Below are 19,932 nucleotides of genomic sequence, written 5' to 3' on the forward strand. Positions count from 1 at the left end.
GCATATACTTATATACCCCCTAGCCTGGAAGCTTGGCTCCTATATACCTACGTTCTCACGGCGTCCGTCCGCCAAACACAACCTATATACCTGCTCACCTTCCGCATCTGCGAGAAGAGACAGAGAGATATGCACCCTCACAACGACGGTCATATCATAGCATATGAAATCTATACCGAACTTACCTAGCAACAACCCGGAGTCCAAAAAAGAAAACACACCAGATCCCCCCAACCCTGAAACCAGAAATATCAGCCGGGGCTTTTTTTCCTGATAATCATCATCGTTTTTTCTATTATTACTACTACTACTACTACCATTATTGCTGTTACATTGTCTTTTCAGGGCATAGTTTTTTTTTTATTTATTTAAACGAGGCGTTCTGGAATATCCCCCTTTCCCATTTATCGGTGTGGAGAAAGAAAGAAAGAGATCAGTGTATTAAATATAACGTTGGACGTGGCCCGCCATCTCGAATTGCCGGGCCAAAACATGTCCAGGAGAGAAAGAGAGGAGGATGAACGCAAGTGAAATGAAATGAATTGGGAAAGAGAGAAAGAAGAGAAGAGAAGAGATGATATGATAAAGTCTAGATGACGACGCACGATCGGCAGGAATTCCGGTTCTATTGTGTTGATTGATGAGGGAGAGGGAAACTTGGAGAGGAGGGGCTAGTGATGATGATGATGATGGTGGTGGTGGTGATGGTGATGGTGATGGTGAATACGGGGGCTGGTACTAGATATTACCGTGTTAGGTAGAGAGTCCTAGTTAAGAATAAAGTAAAATCACTAATAACTAAGTCCATGGTGTTTTGATTTATGTGTTTGTGATATGATCCAATCCGATTTGAAATTATGCATTTGTAACATTGAAACATTTGGTTTTTGATATTTGATATTTGATATGCATGGATGTCTATCGGACTCGGACAGGGACAAGGACAAGGACAAGGCTTACACACTTTCAAGTCCCATATTTACCTAAGGCATCTGTTTGATTGTTTTTTTCCAAGGTTATTCAATTTTTTATATCTCTACGCGTTGTGGGAAAGTGCAGCGCGTCAAAAACATCAATTGCATAATTACCCGCCTTCCCATTAACAAAAACAACCTAGCAGCAATTAACATGGCAACTACTATGTACTAGTAGTATTTGCGAGGTAAATCTAACGGGCCAGTTCAAGGTTAACTACATGTGCGCTTGACGTATGTCACGTATCATGCAGTGCACTTTCCTGGGGTAACTTACTTTCTTGTCTGATTATTCAAATATGCCAGATTGTGTTTATCAATTCGGTAAGTACTCTTTACTCTTTAAATATCCATGATCCATCTACTGTTTGTACATACTACTACACAGTAGTACTACGTACATACATACCCATAATACCATACCTATATTAGGGCATGTAGGGGCATGACATGACATGCATATGCATATCCTCCACCGAGTCCACCTTGACTTGACCCTTTTAGTTTTCAAACATTGAAGTCCCTTGGCTCAGAATACTCATCTATCTACCCGTCATCTAGGACATCCTCACCCGGGCGATGAGACATCCCAGGACAACCAGGATTACCAAGCTCATCCTCCCTACCCCCAACTCCCTCCGCCACCACAACCACAACCACAACCACAACCGCCACCGCCAACTTCGTCCCCTAGTCAGCTGGCCTCCTCACAACATCATGAGGAAACTTTAGTACAGCCGCAACCATGCCCCCCAGCTTTCTTTCCCCCACCACAGTCAAGTCCAGACTCTCCGTCCTCTGTAGACTCTGCATGTGCCCCGCCGGCTTCGAAACGACACAAGGTGCAACAATTTGACACGGAAATCATCAGTCTACTCAGCGACGATGAAGAGGATGCCACAACCATCACCCCTTCGAATAAGAGAGCTAACCCCATAAGAATGCCTCGTAAAAAATCATCATATGCGCAACGTCATAGCCCAAGGGTACTGCCCGAACACAGCCCTATAATGGATCAAGCATCGAGTCTCTCCTCCGAGTCTTCTCGAGAGCCTATGCGCTCTGTTAAAGCACTCGACAGATTTAGATTCAAGCAACATCTAAGTTCGCCAAGAGAAAAGTCCCCTTTTGAGGAAACAACGAAGGAACCCTCATCTTCATTGCCTTTGCATTCACCATCCTCGTCAGCTCTAGATGAAAGTTTACAGGTTCCTACAGCTGGCGACTCGAAACCCTCGACTCGATTCCTAGGAGTGTCCCCTTCTTCATCCCAAGATGTAGAGTCATTGCCACCATCACAACCAATGGCCCCGGTCAAGGTCCCGAGTCTCTCTAACTCTGAAGAACCTCCACTTTGTCCGGAACAGGCACGTCTAGTCGACTTAATTGCAAGTGGAAAGAATGTGTTCTACACGGGCTCGGCTGGCTGTGGTAAATCCACTGTACTAAAAGCTTTTACGAAGAAGCTTCGAGATATGGGCAAGAAAGTCGACATCGTGGCACCTACTGGGCGTGCGGCTCTACAAGTCAACGGGTCTACCACGTGGACATACGCAGGCTGGACTCCGGATCATCACAAGCGCAAACTAGAGGAACTCAGAGCGGCAGCTCATGGAAAATTCGTATACAAACGTCTCACGAGTACCGATGTACTGGTAATCGACGAGATTAGCATGATAGAGAATCTGCACTTCGAAAGGCTAAACGAAGTTATGAAGGCAGCACGGCACGACCCAAAGTTGAAGGTTCAGCCTGCATTTGGCGGAGTACAACTGGTGGTAACCGGTGACTTCTGCCAACTTCCCCCGGTAAAGCCCTTTCAGCATTGTATAGAGTGTGGGTTTGAGCTCATCCCGAGAACTACCGCCACGGGAAAGGTCCATGTTTGCCAACGACACGGCGAGTATCGTGATGAAGATAAATGGGCTTTCCGAAGCAAAGCTTGGGAAGAGTGCAACTTTGTTCATTTCCATCTCAACACTATTCACCGCCAGAATGATGAAACCTTCATTCGTATTCTACAAAAGTGTAGAATTGGACAACAACTTAGTTCCGACGATACGGACCTTCTGATGGATCACCCATGCATGGTTCATCATGCTACCAGACTCTTTGCTACACGCGAGGAAGTTGGCGTGGTCAATCAACGTGAGTTTGAGAGGCTAAAGACCGTAAATCATGCATATTGGTGTTTCGATAACTTTATTGGGAGACCACACCATCCTCACTTAAGTTGGAAAAGCGTTCGAAAACCTAAAGGGCCTCAGTCCGAGGGACCTCTTCGTGCGCTTGAAGACCACCGATATGACGAGTGTGTGCAGCTCAAGAAAGGGATGCTTGTTGTCTTGCTAGTGAATCTAGATCTGGAGGCGGGCCTATGCAACGGTAGCCAAGGGATTATTTGCGGATTTGAGGCATACGACCCGAAGAAGCTACCCAAGGCTAAGGTCGGTAAAGAGGAACCTCAAAATAGGTTATTTGGTGAACGTGCCACGATGAAGGAAGACCAGATCAAGAAATTCATACTGGATCCGGGCGTCAAGTACAAAAGCTGGCCAATGGTCCGATTCCACAACGGACAGGCCCGTACTATCTATGCGGACTGCACTATTGCGGAACTCGGGGACGAGAAGCCCTATACTCTGCTAATGCGGACACAGATACCATTAGCGCCTGCCTGGGCTATGACAATCCACAAGAGCCAGTCACTTACTCTCGATCGGGTTATCGTCAACCTGTCTAGGGCTTTCGAGGAGGGGCAAGTGTATGTGGCCCTCTCACGAGCCACAGGGCTCCACGGTCTCAGGATCGAAGGGGATTCCAAAGGGCTCCTTGCCGGTCTCGGCGGAAACCGGCAGGTGCAGAGCTTCCTTCGAGAGCATTTTGGCGGTGTGAATGGTGACTTGATTACCGAATCGTGATAGCATTTGAATGGCCCCTGGTGCTACGATGGGATCTGCTGAAACCGGTCTGCGTATAAGTTCAGGGTTGCCTCATCTTGGCCTTGCGGGACAGATGTGCAAATATGCCTACTAGGTAGGTTGGTAAGTTTGTATAACTACTGTAAATGACAAGATACAATGCACTTGATGAAAAAAAACCCCCCCGTTTCCATATTGTCCAAGTGAGTAGGTATGTTACGAATTACTTTCTGGGATCATCTCGACTGGGAATAAGAATTCAACGCCTGATGGCAGTGGCATATCAACAACTGCGAGCAAATTCTTGAGGCGCATTAAGCATGATATCTACGAGGTTGTTGGCTTAGCCTTGCTTATATTCATCAAGTTCAGAGCTTGGTTGAGAGTGAGTTCCCAGCCCAGAATATCTAATGGCCGATAATCTCAGCCTCTGAACGTGAACGCAAGTAATGGACGAAGATGTACCTATTCGTCATCTGATTGTATTGTGGTGGTGGTGGTGGTGGTGGTACGTCTAGGTAGGTATCCAAAGCAATAAAAAACTAGATATTTACCTGGTAGTGCATCACCGAGATACCACAATGGACTAATGGAAGTAGTAGACACGAATAAATATTGGCATAGGAAGGCATCACATGACAACGAGGTTGCGTGGTATACACAGCTGTAGACCTATGGGATCATACCTCCCCCCTCGCCACCAAAACTCTTTGTTGATTTACCTGGTATCTGGATAGGTACCTACCCAACGAACCTTCGTTGTAGGCGTAACCATCCATATCGCCGTCGCCGTGAGACATTAGGTACTCAGATAAATATGAATCTTCACATGAAAGAGTCTGAGGGTCGACGGCACTTTCTAGTGTCGACGATCCCTGGTATTACCCAAAGCACATATCACCAAAAATATCCTACCGTTACTGCCGAAGACTACCGGGACTATTGCAACGCTTTTTTATATACTACTCAGAATAGGACATGGGACAATTACCATGTGCAGGGTTATCGACTTGGGATCCAACAGCGAGCGCTGGTTCATCCAATTGCGGCCAAAAGGAGCCATTGCTCAGTGTTTACGGGCGGCGCTGCTCCGCGCATTAATTTATTCTTCAATGGCAGGGGACATACAGATGCAACCGTTTGACGATCCCCTATCCTGGCCTTTTTTTTCGCGCCATTTTCTCTGATTATCACGAGTGGCCGGCGAATCAAAACTGCTTAAAGCTGCGAAGAGAGATCTATTAGATAGATCCCTGGGTCAATCCCTAGGGAGAGCAAGCATAGCATACTGGGTTGGGTACCTTACCTTAGTCAGTTTTTCGCCTCAAACGCCAAACCGAGATACGTTTTTTTTTGTTCTTGCACTACCGTTACACATTGCCCGATTTAAGTCTTCTCTCTCCTTATATCCATACCTACATAACGACATTTCCTTAGCAAATAAGAATATACATCGAAAAGGGGGGGACCGATCGATCGGGATGTGCCGTTGACAGAAGACTTCATTCGCGTTCGGTGCCGTTTATAAGGACGGGGGTTATCCTGTCGACCCTTCTTAGGGCAGCCAGTTCTCGCGGCTTAGAATTCAACAGGTGGTTGATGCGTTTTGGCTGGCGCACTGGAAAATCCAAGATGGCGCCTTTTCTACTGCTGCTGCTCCTGTCCATGGGCATCGCTGCCGCCGCCTCCGCGCTCCCGCCACCTCTCAAGCCTCGCCAAACATGGACTGTTGGGTACTGGGCGCACGACTTGTCAGACTATGGGTGTAAACCGATAATACTTATTTGGGCCAAGGCCACGATAGAGCCTGGGAATATGGTACGTGGTTGGACGCTTACCTACGTAACTTCCGTTCCAACAAAGCAACTGGAATGGCTACTAGACAGGTGTTGTCACGAGAATTCTCGAGACGCTAACTTATCATATTTCAAGGGCAACACGGTAGGGCCGCGGCTGTCCGACGGACTGAAAGCGCTGTTTGGGCCGGCGAACGTCGCGACTCAGGGGGTCGACTACTGGGGCTTCATCGACACCAACTTCTACCCCGGCGGCGCGCCGCCCTGGGGAATCTACGACATGCAGCTGCTCCTGAGCGCCGCGGCAACCTGTCCGAACTCCAAGATCGTTGCTGCCGGGTACAGGTAAATCCCTCCCCCCTTACCGACAGCCAAAAAAAAAGAAGAAAAACCGTCTAACCTAATCAACCGCGCAGCCAAGGCGCAGCGCTCACGCACCGCGCGATCGAGGGCCTCAGCCAAGCGACCAAGGACCGCATCGCCGGCGTCGTGACCTTCGGCGACACGCAGGTGTGGCAGGACGGCGGCCGCATCCGCAACTTCGACCCCGGCCGCACCCTCATCATCTGCAACGCCGGCGACCTCGTCTGCACCGGCACCCTCTACGTCTTCCCCGTGCACTTCGACTACGTCAAGTGGGTGCCCGCCGCTGCCTACTACCTGGCGGGGAAGCTGCTCGAGGACGCGGCGGCGAGGCCGTGGCCGAATGGGAGCTTTGTGTATCCGAGTGGGGGCGGGGGCGGGAATGGGAGTGGGAATGGGAATGGGACGGCGCCGAGCGTGCCTGTGCCTGTTGTGGTGCCGCCTGTCCCGCCGCCACCGCAGGCGCCGACGGCGGTCCCGTTGACGCCGCCGCTGCCGGTTCCGGATGGTGTGGGGGATGGAGATGATTTTGAGGAGGGGGGGAGGGGTTTATAGGTGACGGGTGTGATAGGAGAGAGTGGCATAGGCATAATATAGAACTTCACGAAGATTGTATTGTACGAGCTGAGTTGTGATTCCATGGAAAGGAGTGTGCGATGAAGGCCATTTACATTTAATACGCTGAGAACTTATCAACTAAAATACCTTAGGTAGATTTGAAAGACATTTGCTTGCTGAACTCGTTGACTTGTTCAATACCTAACCCCCTTTCCTGCGATTCGTGAATTGAGAGAAAAAGGCATATGTGCTAGTATAGGCGCTCTCCACATATTTAATTCTAGCACTTGGAACCTGTACCTACCTAGGTATCAAGTGATAAGAGCTAACCAGGAAAACGAAGTAATCAGTGTTGCCCACCTGATAATATATCCTCATCCACCAAGCTTGCACCGCTTCCATTTTCTTTGCCCTTAGGTTACTCAGCAATGCCCATACTATCCGAGCTCTGCCAATCCTCTCTCTCCACGGCAGCAGCAGCAGTAACACGTCCAAGGTGAAAACCACACGGCCTATTGTTCGTTCGTCTCCACTCCCGGTACATACCAACTTTACATTACCCCCCAACATAACCTCCGAAATGACAATTTACATAGGTACCTAGGTAGGACCGTATTCTCGATCAACCCGAAACCAAGATTAAGAACCTTGAACCCCCCCCCCCCCCCGAAAAGAAAAAAAATGCAATTAAATATAACAGCCTATTCTCACCGGCCCTTTATCCTTAAAAAGAACGAGAACCAGGTCGCTGGCAAAAAAAATAAGAAAAAAAAATAGGTAGCATTCCGCATTGATGCCATGATGGCGCAAGGTGAGGTGATCGTGAGATTTCTCATCTTCACTCTGGACGACATAAATCAATATTGCAACGTACCCTTCTTCGCGAGAAGAGACAAACGAAGAAGAAACAAAAAAAAAAAAAAACAAAAAAAAAACGAAAGAGTTGTTGAACGTGCTATCGTTGTTCCAACCCATCAAGCTCTCGGTCACCTACATGTGTCAAGCGTGTCACGTGACTCAGGAGTAGAAAAGGGGGGAAGGGTTAGATAGATAGGAGACTACCTAGGTAGGTACATAGTAGGCGGTAATTCAAAATTTTTAGGGTTACGAGATTATGTACTACTAGAACCATCGATCCTGCCATGTCAGCTTCTAACGGTGGATGATCTCCCGTCAAGAACACAGGATCTTAATGCGAGGTAGGCTCGAATGGTACATCACGGTTAAGGCCAATCCATTACGGAGTATATGCATAGCAATAGAGCGCAGATGAAGAACTCCCATCCAACAACCACGCAACAACACCAATTCAAGATATAGCGTGATAGTCATTAAGTACCCCAGGTAAGTAGGTATGTTCAAGATACATTTGTTATACTCGTGCTATACTTCTCACTTCTCAGCTTCTATCAACAACAGTGTTGGGGAAAATAACCCCCAATGTGTATATCCATCCCATAAGTAGGTATGTATGTAGAACAAGGCGTACGTAGGTAGGTAGGGGAAGGCAAGAAGAAGGGGTTTTAATTCAAGGCCAGCAAAAAACTTCCGAAAGACGACGAGGAATATATCCATCCGATTAGAAAAAACGCCCCTTGAAACGCCGCATTACCACCGCACCTCCTTTCCACGGATGAAGTTGATTCTGCCTCAACCCACCCAGCAACGCAACAACGGGCACGATATACTCCGAACACTCCTTGCTAAACCCCCCTTTAAAAGGCATGGGGTCTCAAATTCTTTTGGACTCACTAAACATTGCCGTCGTCTTATTTTCGGTTCCTTGCACCTCCGTTGCCGCCCATCTTTACTTTTTGCGCCTGTTTGAACGGTTAGCTATCATGTTACTCACGATACCTTGCACTATAGTGCTGGATTAGGGGGATCACTTACATCCTTGGCAAACTCCAAACTCCTGACGGTCTCATTCTCATTCTCCTTGAGCGGGCTCACCATGACGAACATGAGCGTTCTGCATCCTTTGCCTAAAGAAGGCCTGAGCAGCTGGGTGAGGGTGAAAGACCGGAAATCTACACCTTCGGTCTTCCCCTGGCCTAGGCTTGAGAGCACTGTGCGGAGGTAACTTAGAGATGAGTTAATCTCCACACCCTCGCGGTAGATCTGGTCGCCGCGTGCCTTGTCCGGAGACTCAGAGCCTGCTAAGTCGATCAAGTTGAGGGTTCCCTTGCGCGTCTTAATCACCTCGCCATCCGCATTTTTCTTAACGCCACAAATCTTGAGAACGAGGATGGAATGAGAGCGTGAAGACCGGTCATTCATAGCCGTCGCGGCGACGTGTCGGTTATTGTCTGCTGTTTGCACCATCTTGTCCAGGTCTTTCTCTTCTTGCAGGAGCGTAAATGAGTGGCCCCTGATGTTGAGTTCGTCGCTAACCGGATCCACGGTCAATGGCTCGGGCTTGGTACTACGCGACGCGAGAAGATCGTACAACTTGTCTTGGTAGACCTCTAGGTAACCACCATCGATTGTGTATTCCCAGCCTAGGACTTGCAGCCGCTTGATCTCGCTGAAGATCATACTTTGCGTACGAGGAATGATGCCGTCTTCCTTACGGCTCATTGTGTAAGTTTTGCCGGACCCCGTCTGGCCATAACAAAAGATGCAGACCTTCTTGCCGTCCATGACCGATTGTACGAGTTGACTAATCTCGTCAAATACGTCCTTGTTCGTGCAATTGTCGTCAAAAACCCGCTCGAAGTTGAACTCCTTGGGCTTGCCGGGGATCATTTTGCCGGGCTCGCGGAAATCTTCTCGTTCCGTTGGTATAGTTATGCCGTCGATCTTGTCTTCGTCAAGCTCGCTCATTCGGGGATTATATTTTATCAGAGAGTCACGTTCGGAGTCAGATGGTGGCTTGATTCGGCACATGACGCGGATGTTCCCCTTTAGCTCCTGTACTTGTTCGAAGAGTTTGTGACGTCTCTCCTCTTCTTTGATGAGCCTGTCTCTCAGTGCGCTCGTCTCTTCGTCAATCTTTCTCTGTGCCGTAGCTTCGATCTCTTGGATTCGTTTCTCGCATTCTAAAAGTGCTGCCTTGTTGTGCTCTTCGAGGCTCTGGATGCGTTCCGAACTTAAGTCCAATTTCTGACTTAGGAGGCTGATTTGGCCACCGAGATGCCCCTTATCTTTGGAGAGGCTTTCCTCGGCATCCTGGGCTCGTTTTCTGAGTCGATCGATCGTTTTGACGTTTTCTTCAATGTGAATCTGCAGTGCTCGGTGATCTTCCTCTGACTTTCTCAAGTTCTCTTCGAATTCCTTGATTCGAAGCGACTGTCTCTCCAAATCCACATTGAGCAAGCGTGTTTCATGCTCATGGTCTCGCTTCTGCCTCTCCATGGCACTGCGTAGTTCCTTGTTCTCGTGAGACAAATTCTCTAACCTAGCTTCAGCTTCGACACCGCACTTCTCCTCGAACTCTCGTTGAATCTTAGCTACTTTGCTCATCTCGCGCTCATAATCGTCTACTTTGGCTCTTAATTTCTTCTCATGATCTGCGATTAGTTCCTCGCAATACCTGTCGTGACGCCTCTGCTGGTCCTGCATGTCGATGTTGAGGTTACGAACTTGGCGCTCCGCATCGGTCAATCTGTCCATGATTTTCGCTCTTTCGGCTTGTAACTCGTTGCGCTGGTCTTCTAGGCTCGCCGCTGTTATGATTTAGCATACAAATGTACATTAAAGAATATGCCACCAGGACAAATGGCTCACCTCTCTTTTTCGCCATTTCTAGTTCCTCCTTGACGGTGGTGCTGCTCATCTCGGTAGCGTTCATGATCTCTTTTAGCTTTTGGAACTCGCTGTCCATTTTGCCGATTTTCTCTTCGATCTCCGTTACTACATAGCCAGTGATGTTAGAATACTTGGACAGATATGGCCCCTTTGTAGGTGAGGGCGACATGGCGGCACGTGGTGTTTTCTTGATGGCCTTGATGCTCAGTTCGAGACTGTCCATCAACTCTTGTTTGCCAGGTGTAGCAGGAACTACTAAGTCCCTACGCGATTCTTCCATGCTTGCTTCTACATGCTCGATTTTACTATTCCCTTTCTTGCGCACAGAGACGTTTGGCGGCACTGAGAACGCAGGGGGTGGAAGCATGATTGAGTTCGAAGTCACTTGAACTCCTTCCTTGGCTTTCTTTGTATCCATCACTGATAATGCTCCAAACTTTTCGGAGATAGAGGCTTCTCTAGCTTTGGGAAGAGGATCTTCATAAATATCCTCTGACATGTCTTGGAGGGATTGGTACTTTCGCAAGGCCTTGCCGTATGAATAGCCCGAAGTTGGTTTCTTTGTATTGGGACGCATATATGGGGGCACTGTACCATTGTTGTTAGTGTTGCCATTGGTATTCCCATTGATATTCCCATTGCTACTCGGTTCTTCCCCTCGTGTGCCTATCGATGTTGCTGGTCGCCCGATTCTAGCGGTCGATCTTGCGCGTGTGTGTTGGGTTTGTGATCGGGAAGGAGGGCGGTTTCCTGGGCCGACACTCATAGTGTAGCTATTGGTAGAAGAATAGCTGCTGTTCGAAGTGTGTCGAGGTCCGATGCCGCCGCTGATGCTCGCATGATGAGGTCTCGCCTGCTCATTGGTAAGATTAGTATGTAAGGTTTGAAAGATTATAAAGCGACATCTAAAACGTGACATCATTGTTAATGCCGCGGGTGCGCTGGGCGGCGTCAAGTATTGGGGTGGAGATGACGGGGTTTCTGGAGTCTTTTTATGGGAAAACTAGAGATGATGATTCAAGAAGTTTCCCATGTCTTGAACAGACGTGGACCACCGATGAAGTGAACAGCAGGCCTGAGATATCGCCCATGGAATCAAGTAGAGGGTTTGAAGCAGTTTAGAACCTCCGGTGTTTAACAATAGGTTGACTTACCGTATCTCTCAAGGACATGCCTCTAACATTCTGGGATGCATGGTGAGACGAAGTAGTGGGCTTGTCAGGAAACTCTCCTGCCCTCCTAGACAAAGGCACCCGCTTTGCATCGGACTGTACGGCTGTATTTCGACCATGTGAGTATTTACTGCTAGGCTGTTGGACAAATGGATCGTTTGTACCTGGCATAGGTACGCTACGCTTCAACCCGTTCATAGCGGGTATCGAAGACGTTGGTTGCGAGCGCATATTGCTCTGGGAGTTGGTCATCTCGTATAGGCCGCTTGCGTTCGAAACAGAGGTCGAGAACTGAGGTATCCGAGTCATGGGTTTCTGAATGCCGGTACCCCTTTGCTGCTGTGACGACGACGGTTAATTAATTATACCTCCTATTCGTTCTAACGATGGCTTTATAGGTAGGTAGGTAGGAATCGCGTATAGCGGCGAAAGTGCGAGTTGTGCCCGGGATGGAAACGTGATGGAAACATACCATGTTCTCTCCCTCCATTATGATTATTCTCGAAAACGCGACGAAGATCGAAGTGGGCGATGAATTAAAATAGTGAAAGGAAATGAAGCTCTAGCGGGGCACGCGCCAACTCGAGAAGAAGCGGTCTGTTGATTTTATAACAGTGTGTAGTAGTATTCAATCCGGAGACCTCAGGACTCAGATTTGCAGGATAATATTATTTTCCATGAAGCAAAGATGGTAAAGTAGCAATAGTGCAAAGCAAAAGGGAAGCAAATGGGTATCATTTGAGGGGCGTTGTTTAATTGATGTATAAGGGTGTGTCGAGTGTGTTGTGTGAATTGTGCACGTTTTGGCTTATGCAGTTCGTTTTTCTGCTTACTTGGCGATATTGGCCCAGCAACGGGTAGGTACTCTGGTATCTTTAGTATCTTTACTCCGTTCAAGCGTCAAATTGAATATTAAAAATATAAAACATTGGAGAAAGATTGGAGCTTCTGTGGGTCTTTTTTTTTTAGCTTAGGTACCTCTAAGCTTAAAAAACGGCCTTCAATGTGGTCCAAGCTTTTTACAATGGCACGACCGCAGCTGGCAGCGCAGAGCCAGATATCGATTTTCTTAGGCAGGCTCATAGGGCATAGGCATAAGGCCAGTTATGACGGACGGCGTGGGGGGGCAAAAGTCAATTAGGTTTCTTCACATGCCAAAAAAAAAACTCAAGAACCAATAACTTTACAACCAACGGTATCACAATTTGTCAGATCATGCCCAATTCATAACAATTTGTCAGATCTGGTTTAAATCGATCGCTCGTATGCCCACCAAATCAGCCAGCCTCTTTATGCTTGATGTCTCGGTAGTTCCCAACTTCAAATCCAAGCAGCCAGACTTGTCTAAGTCTAGGGAGCTTCTTTTCATATTCCATTAGCCACGTTGCTCTACTAGACACTATCTTCCACATCTACAATACTGGATCATTTCATACATACCTAGGATAAGTAAATCGTAGGAAGGGTATCCTGGTCTAGCATGGAGAAATATAGCCAGTATCGCGATCGGGGTAAGCTTCAACTAACCTAACTCAACCATATTCGTATTCTACTCCGTGACCGAAACCTAATCATATATCTTGTTACAAAAAGGTTCCGGCATCTCACCCTTTATCCCCTCCTCGACGCCGACCTCAACCCTCGCAACCCTCGTACACGGAGCGCTCTTCCTTTTCCGACTGCCGCTGTTCCTCTCCTACAGCGCCCTCTTCTTCATCGTACTCGACCACCTACCTTCCTTTCTCATCCCCCAGTTCCTTCGCAAGCTACTATTATGGACGTTGCTTGGGATCCCGGGTATCTGGTGGGTGGACCTTCAGCTCGACGGTGTTAAACGCGGCTCGCTCTCGCAGCAGCCGAGCTCGCGCTTCCCGGGCAACGCCGGGCGCTCCGTGATCGCGGCCCAGTTCACGAGCCCCATCGACGCGCTGTACCTCGCCGCCATCTTCGACCCCATCTTCACCGTCTCCTATCCAAACACCCGCAAAGTCCAGCGCGTGTCCCTCCTGCGCGCCATCCTCCTCGCCCTCGCACCACCCACCCTCACCGCCCCCCCGGCGAAGAGCCTGACGACGATACAATCGCTGCTAGAGCGGAACCCTCACCGCGTCATCGCCGTCTTCCCCGAGATGAGCACCACGAATGGCAAGGGCATCCTCCCCTTCTCCCCCTCCCTCCTCTCCGCCCCCGCCGACGCCAAGATCTTCCCCGTCAGCATGCGCTACACGCCCCCCGACATCGCGACCCCCGTCCCCGGCGCCTACGCCGCCTTCCTCTGGAACCTTCTCAGCCGCCCCACCCACCTCATCCGCGTGCGCATCTCCGAGGCCGTCAACAACAACGCCTTTACCCAGGCGCCTCACAGCGGCGAAGAGTCGGTGGATCCCGACGAGGGGGGCGCGGGCATGCACGGCGTGGCACTCGAGCCCGAGGAGCGCGCCCTTCTTGATCGTATTGCGGAGACGCTGGCTAGGCTTGCGCGCAATAAGCGGGTTGGCCTGACGCTGCGCGATAAGCTGGCGTTTATTGAGGCTTGGAAGAAGGGGAAGAGGTAAATGGAAATATATGTTTGGTCTACCCGCCTACCTAGCTAGCTAGCGAGGTATAGAATTAAGAAAACAAAAGAAACGAAATGAAACGACAAGAAAGAAAAGGCTAGGAGGCTTATGTGCTGCATGAACTTTTCATACGGAGATTCTTCAAAGGGGAGGGAGCGTGGGAAGGCGGCTTTTAACCACATTGTTCTAAAACAAACCACCTAGGTTAGGCATCTAGGCAGGCAGGCAGGTAGGCAGTCAACCTTGTTTTATTTATTTTCCAAGAATACCGAATACCTACCGCAGTTTTATTATCTCTGGCTGTTTGCTTTGCTTTTCTTCCGGCTGGCATTTGTCTAGATACGTCACTATTACATACATACATACATACATGTGGTTGTTGTGCATTTGGATTTGGATTTGGGGGGGGGTGGAGCATGCATTCAATGTTGGTTGGTTTTCAACGTCTATTGGGTATGTACGTACCTACAGTAGGTGCCTACCCAGTACCCTACCCAAGTAATCAGAGTCGATCTTGCTTTGCGTGACCTTGCTTCGGCCCTTTTTTTCTCTTTCTCTTTCTCTTTTGTTGAAGGAAATTAAAAAAAAATTCGGGGGATGGGGGGGTTGCGGGTGACTGGAGAGTGGGCTTCTCTGGTGATAAGGAAAGGAAAGGATAGGGGAGGGAAAGGTGAGGGCATGGGAAGGACATGCATAGGTGGTCGTACGGCTGGATGAATGAATGAAGCAACGAATGGCAAGAAATTACGAATATGGAGTTCGATGAATGCTGGGTTAGATATCTATCTGTCCTCAAAACATCAAACTAAGTCTTCTAAAACAGGCTACTACTAGGCAAAGTGAGGAGTGCCTCGTCAATCTACCCAAGGTCAGGGTGTCATATACTTCGCACCTCAAGCACTGTTCAAGCATATTCATCTGGGCCATTTGAAACTTTCTTTATATTTTTTTCCGTTGCCGCCGTCACGAAGGAAATAAGAATACGCCTTTTCCCGTAGACCAGGCCCAGGGCCATATACCGATCACACCATCATGGAATCGTGCGGTCCAAGACCAATAAGTACATGAGACATCCACTGCATAGATATCCTATGTCGTTTTTTTACTTTTATCCCAGCCTTTTATGGCTATACATTCGCCTCCGAGATAAACTTCGAAATATCATTACTGTTGCCGAATAGGTCCCGTAGTGACACAGCCGTGGCTGGCATCGCTGACGAGGGCCGCATATTTGGTCAAGGTGCCCTGAGCATACCGGGGTGGCGGGGGCGACCAAGCCTTTTTCCGTTCGGCCATTTCAGCCTCGCTGACGTCGCAGTCGATGACGCGTTTCTCAGCGTCGATGGTGACGATGTCACCGTCGCGTACAAGCCCAATGGGCCCGCCCTCACGCGCCTCGGGCGTGATGTGTCCAATCAGGAACCCGTGGCTGCCACCCGAGAACCGGCCATCTGTGAGTAGTGCTACGTCGTTGCCGAGTCCGTACCCCATAATAGCCGATGAGGGCTTCAGCATCTCCGGCATACCCGGTCCGCCCTTCGGTCCCTCGTATCGGATGATCACGACAGTCTTCTCGCCCTTCTTGATGTCGCCCCGCTCTAGTGCTGCCACGAAGTCGTCTTCCTGGTCATAACACTTAGCCTTGCCCGTAAAAACGAGCCCCTCCTTGCCCGTGATCTTGCCCACCGAACCGCCAGGTGAAAGTGAACCGCGTAAGATTTGGATGTGACCCGTTTGTTTAATAGGGTTAGAGAAGGGTCGGATGATCTTCTGTTCGTTAGGGAACGACGGCCAAGACTCAACATTCTTCTTAACCGTCTTGCCCGTTACAGTCATGCCGTTGCCCTTTAGGACGCCTTCACCAATTAGGAACTTGAGGAGTGCCGGGGTGCCGCCAATCTTATATAGATCTTCGAAGACATATTTTCCTGATGGCTTCAAGTCGGCAAGGAACGGCGTCCGGTCCGACACGGCCTGGAAGTCGTCGACGGTGAGTTTGAGGCCCACAGAATCGGCAATAGCAATAAGATGGAGTACGGCGTTCGTGCTACCTCCAAGGATGTTGACTACGACCATAGCTTCTTCAAAGGCTTCTCTCGTCATGATGTCTCGTGGACGAAGATCCTCCCGCATTGCAACCTTGATAGCTTCGCCAATGTCCTCGCATTCCTTGATCTTGTTAGGGTCGTCTGCAGGCGTGCTACTGCTGCCAGGTAGAGTCATGCCTAGGGTTTCAATGGCCGAAGCCATTGTGTTTGCCGTGTACATACCGCCGCATGCGCCCTTTCCAGGGCACGCGTGTCGGATAATGTCAAAACGTTGCTCTTCCGTAATCTCTCCTGAGATATACTGTCCGTAGGCCTGGAAAGCGCTCACGATGTCGATCGGCGCGCCACCCTTGCTACAGCCCGGCTTGATAGTACCACCATAGACCATGATACTCGGTCGGTTCACTCGGCCCATAGCTATCAGGACACCGGGCATATTCTTGTCGCATCCTGGTAGCGAGATGTTCGCGTCGTACCATTGGCCCTGCATCACAGTCTCGATACTGTCGGCAATGATTTCTCTACTTTGTAGAGAATATCGCATACCGGTTGTACCCATAGATATACCATCAGAGACACCAATTGTGTTAAATCGATAAGGAATAAGACCAGCCCGCGCAACAGATTTCTTGACCACATCCGACAAGTCCATCAGGTGCATATTACAGGGGTTTCCCTCGTACCATACTGAGGAAATACCGACCTGAGCTTTTGATAGGTCTTCTTCTGTGAGACCTGTGGCGTAGAGCATAGCTTGTGAAGCACCCTGAGCTTTAGGTTGTGTGATGTTGCGCGAGACTTTGTTTAGATCGGAGTCATTAGAACGGCGACAAGGTGTCGTGCTTAAGAGACGACTAATAGAAAATATAAAAAATTCAGTTTTATTTGACATATAGATCAAGTCATAGTGAATCCGACCTACGCATATTGTCTAGAGGACTGTAGAGCACTTCGAGCAAGAGCTGCTTGAGCTGGAGCTCTTGCTCGAAGCAGAGTATGTAATGCCATGCTGGCGACTATTGGCTTGTTTGACTTGGAAGAGACAAGGATGGAGGTTGCTCTGTGAGAAGCGAACGCTCTCCTTTAGCTGAATGAGAGGCCAATTGGCGACGAAACACTTTTAAACAAGTTAATCCCGGTATAAATATAAAGAAATTCAATCGTCAAGCTCTCCGGAGGGTATAAGTTTTGAAGAAAACTTGACCGTAAATCCAGGTGAGTCGACATCACTAACGAAAGAAAAAAAAAACTAAAATCTTCGGGCGACATCGGTCGGTGACAATGTCCAACAGCTGATTGGTAAAGCTTGAAAAGGCTTTAAGGATTTGGAGGTAATTGTGCATGCCAAGACCCACTGAACCCCGCGCTAGTTGGAGAGCTAATATGACAATTTATAGCACTATGATTGGTTTCTTGTCGAGAGCTATTCCCGGACACCGGATCCGATGTGGGTAGGGGACAGGCATGGACCTACGGCCGTAGGGGCATCTCCGTAACAACTTGAGACATCAATCATTAGAGACTTTACAACAATTTGGAAAAAATTAAAAATTAAAATACAGGACAGAGGATGCCATTAAAAAAAGGGCAGTTATCATCATGGCCTCGAGATGTGACACAAGGGATGAATTAGCTAAGCCAAACCCTCCAATGCACATCCAAGGTTCATCTCTCAACTCTTATCGCGAAACTCTAACAGGCATTGCTTTTGAATGCCGTCAGCTTATCTCCCATTTTGTCGCGTCCCACACCTCGCGTACGTTGCTAAAGATGACATGCTATCATGTTCGAAATTACTGTAAATACCTAACTTAGGTTCCAATAAGGACGAATACAAGCATGATCAGATTATTCGGGTCAGATATATATTGTTGACATCTCACAGTAGGGCTTCTTGCTTTTCTCTACCCAGTCGCGTTGGCTATCCGCTATTCCGCATCAATGACGAAAGTGGTAAACAACGTTGCTTCATATCTCGAGGAATAGATACCTAGGTAATAACTTTGAAGTCACTCATTCGCATAGGTAATTAAGGGGTGTGCATAACTACCCAGGCATTCACTTACACCACCACGTTTGGCATTATGGCTAGCAACACCTACCACCCAGGCCAACTCCTCCAGGAGAAGGACCATCAACCGAGTTCAGGCGGTTTAGGTGCTTTAGGGGAGGCAGATGGCGTGATGGATTTGACTAGTCCTGGACTTGTCAATGATGTTTTCGGCGAAGAGGAGAATCATGACATCAAATACAAAACATTGACCTGGCAACTGGTTGCCGTCATGATGATCACGGAAATCGTATCGAACGGTATGCTCACCTTGCCGAGCTCTCTCGACGCTGTAGGCATTGTCCCTGGCGTTATTGTCATCGCGTTCCTCGGCGCATTCGCTACTTTCACATCCTGGGTGCTCATAGAGTTCAAATTACGACATCCCGAAGGTAGGTGTTTACCAAACTACAATATTGTCCCTTTGCGGCGGCCTACGAGCTCAGGCTGACAGGGTGCGTGTAGTTCACAATATGGGCGATGCCGGATACATCTTGTTTGGGCCCATTGGCAGAGAGATACTGGCCGGAGGAACCATCATCTTTGCTATCTGCGCCACGGGCTCGCAGATCCTTGCAGGCCAGCTCGCACTAACAGTTCTCTCCGACGCGAAACTGTGCGCGCTGGCGTTCGCGGGCATATTCACAGTGGCAACCACCATCTGCAGCTTCTCTCGCACTCTCGACCATTTGAGCTGGCTCTCTGTTGCTGGCGGTGCATCCATCATCGTTGCGGGAGTCGTTGCGATGGCTGGAGCAGGCGCCGTGCCAGTCGACCCTGGTGACGTGTTCATCGCAAGAGCGACCGATTTCCCCTCGGCGTTCATCAGCATTACGAATCCCGTGTTCGCTTACGCGGGCCATTTCATGTTCTTCATCCTCATCTCCGAGATGAAGAATCCAAAAGACGCCATGAAGGCTGCCTGGACGCTGCAGATTATCGCGACTGCCTTCTACATCGTGTTTTCGGTTGTGACCTATTGGTATATCGGCAAAGGGGTATCGAGCCCGAGCCTCCTCAGCCTAAGCCCTCTATGGTCCAAGATATCTTTTGGGCTTGCCATACCCAATTTCTTTATTTCGGGTAGTCTGTATAGTCATACAGCAGCCAAGCTCGTATTTGTACGCCTTTTTAGACGGAGCCGTCATATCCACTCACACACGTTCACGGGCTGGGGCATTTGGACTCTGCTTATCCTTTTAGCCAATGCCGCAGCTTTCGTCTTTGCGGTCGGGATACCTGTCTTCAACTACCTTGTCGGCATCACCGCCTCGCTGTTTGCTGCGTGGTATACCTACGGCCTAGCAGGGGCTTTCTGGTTGCATGACACGTATCACTTTAAGGGGGGATACAGTGCCTGGTTTCAAAAACCTACGATGTTTACTATCAATGTCTTTACTATCCTCGCGGGCGCCTTCATTTGTGTCGGTGGGTTGTACGCCACGATATATTCGTTGATACAGGCAGCAGCGGCTGGTGAACTAATACAGCCATTTCAATGCTGATATCAAATTTCACAGTGTAGCCAAAGAAGCTGTAGCAGCCAATGAGGGATATTAATGATACGTCGTCTTAGTGAAGTAAGAAGTATATATAATTAGAGATTTAAATATTCGTAGAACACTAAGTAGGTATGTAGCTGAGTAGCAGTAGTTAAAAGAAGGTGGTGTGTCTTTACCCCTGAACATCAAAGGTGGAACACACAGCATATTCATACCACAAACCTATAACCTGGCACTCTT

The 19,932-nt window shown here is 48.8% G+C and overlaps 5 protein-coding genes across 5 annotated transcripts; 3 read left to right on the forward strand and 2 right to left on the reverse strand.

The window, feature by feature from the left end:
- Positions 1-5,267: 5,267 nt before the first annotated feature.
- GGS25DRAFT_531762 (carbohydrate esterase family 5 protein) lies at positions 5,268-6,609 on the forward strand (the record flags this gene model as incomplete). The annotated part of the gene is made up of 3 exons (XM_049265524.1): positions 5,268-5,713; positions 5,828-6,036; positions 6,108-6,609. The coding sequence occupies exons 1-3, from the start codon at positions 5,495-5,497 to the stop codon at positions 6,607-6,609; spliced, it is 930 nt and encodes a 309-aa protein (XP_049116901.1). The 5' UTR covers positions 5,268-5,494.
- Positions 6,610-8,284: 1,675 nt separating this feature from the next.
- Positions 8,285-12,440, reverse strand: GGS25DRAFT_290008 (kinesin-domain-containing protein). Its single transcript, XM_049257548.1, has 7 exons — positions 12,007-12,440; positions 11,699-11,873; positions 11,517-11,638; positions 10,957-11,215; positions 10,342-10,467; positions 8,506-10,280; positions 8,285-8,432 (listed from the first exon to the last, which is right to left on the reverse strand). Exons 1-7 carry the CDS (start codon positions 12,022-12,024, stop codon positions 8,382-8,384), a joined length of 2,526 nt encoding a protein of 841 aa, XP_049116902.1. The 5' UTR covers positions 12,025-12,440; the 3' UTR covers positions 8,285-8,381.
- An 85-nt stretch (positions 12,441-12,525) lies between these two features.
- GGS25DRAFT_491523 (uncharacterized protein) lies at positions 12,526-14,719 on the forward strand. The gene is made up of 2 exons (XM_049261098.1): positions 12,526-13,045; positions 13,128-14,719. The coding sequence occupies exons 1-2, from the start codon at positions 13,015-13,017 to the stop codon at positions 14,087-14,089; spliced, it is 993 nt and encodes a 330-aa protein (XP_049116903.1). The 5' UTR covers positions 12,526-13,014; the 3' UTR covers positions 14,090-14,719.
- GGS25DRAFT_491525 (dihydroxy-acid dehydratase) lies at positions 14,636-17,426 on the reverse strand. The gene is made up of 2 exons (XM_049261099.1): positions 17,063-17,426; positions 14,636-16,994 (listed from the first exon to the last, which is right to left on the reverse strand). Exons 1-2 carry the CDS (start codon positions 17,146-17,148, stop codon positions 15,257-15,259), a joined length of 1,824 nt encoding a protein of 607 aa, XP_049116904.1. The 5' UTR covers positions 17,149-17,426; the 3' UTR covers positions 14,636-15,256.
- A 161-nt stretch (positions 17,427-17,587) lies between these two features.
- GGS25DRAFT_491526 (transmembrane amino acid transporter protein-domain-containing protein) lies at positions 17,588-19,914 on the forward strand. Its single transcript, XM_049261100.1, has 2 exons — positions 17,588-18,582; positions 18,656-19,914. Exons 1-2 carry the CDS (start codon positions 18,225-18,227, stop codon positions 19,693-19,695), a joined length of 1,398 nt encoding a protein of 465 aa, XP_049116905.1. The 5' UTR covers positions 17,588-18,224; the 3' UTR covers positions 19,696-19,914.
- The last annotated feature ends 18 nt before the right edge of the window (positions 19,915-19,932 follow it).

Source organism: Hypoxylon fragiforme (genome assembly GCF_022984875.1).
Source record: "Hypoxylon fragiforme strain CBS 206.31 chromosome Unknown GGS25scaffold_5, whole genome shotgun sequence".
NCBI lineage: Eukaryota > Fungi > Ascomycota > Sordariomycetes > Xylariales > Hypoxylaceae > Hypoxylon > Hypoxylon fragiforme.

Excerpts from the sequence above, each read along its gene's own strand:
- GGS25DRAFT_491526 (XM_049261100.1), top strand. The coding sequence starts at position 18,225 with ATGGCTAGCAACACCTACCACCCAGGCCAACTCCTCCAGGAGAAGGAC. Across the intron at positions 18,583-18,655 it reads CAAATTACGACATCCCGAAG|TTCACAATATGGGCGATGCC; the intron begins GTAGGTGTTTAC and ends GGGTGCGTGTAG.
- GGS25DRAFT_491523 (XM_049261098.1), top strand. The coding sequence starts at position 13,015 with ATGGAGAAATATAGCCAGTATCGCGATCGGG. Across the intron at positions 13,046-13,127 it reads TAGCCAGTATCGCGATCGGG|GTTCCGGCATCTCACCCTTT; the intron begins GTAAGCTTCAAC and ends TGTTACAAAAAG.
- GGS25DRAFT_491525 (XM_049261099.1), bottom strand. The coding sequence starts at position 17,148 with ATGGCATTACATACTCTGCTTCGAGCAAGAGCTCCAGCTCAAGCAGCT. Across the intron at positions 16,995-17,062 it reads CAGTCCTCTAGACAATATGC|TCGTCTCTTAAGCACGACAC; the intron begins GTAGGTCGGATT and ends ATTTTCTATTAG.
- GGS25DRAFT_290008 (XM_049257548.1), bottom strand. Across the intron at positions 11,216-11,516 it reads GCATGTCCTTGAGAGATACG|GCGAGACCTCATCATGCGAG; the intron begins GTAAGTCAACCT and ends ACCAATGAGCAG. Across the intron at positions 8,433-8,505 it reads GTTTGGAGTTTGCCAAGGAT|GCGCAAAAAGTAAAGATGGG; the intron begins GTAAGTGATCCC and ends CCGTTCAAACAG.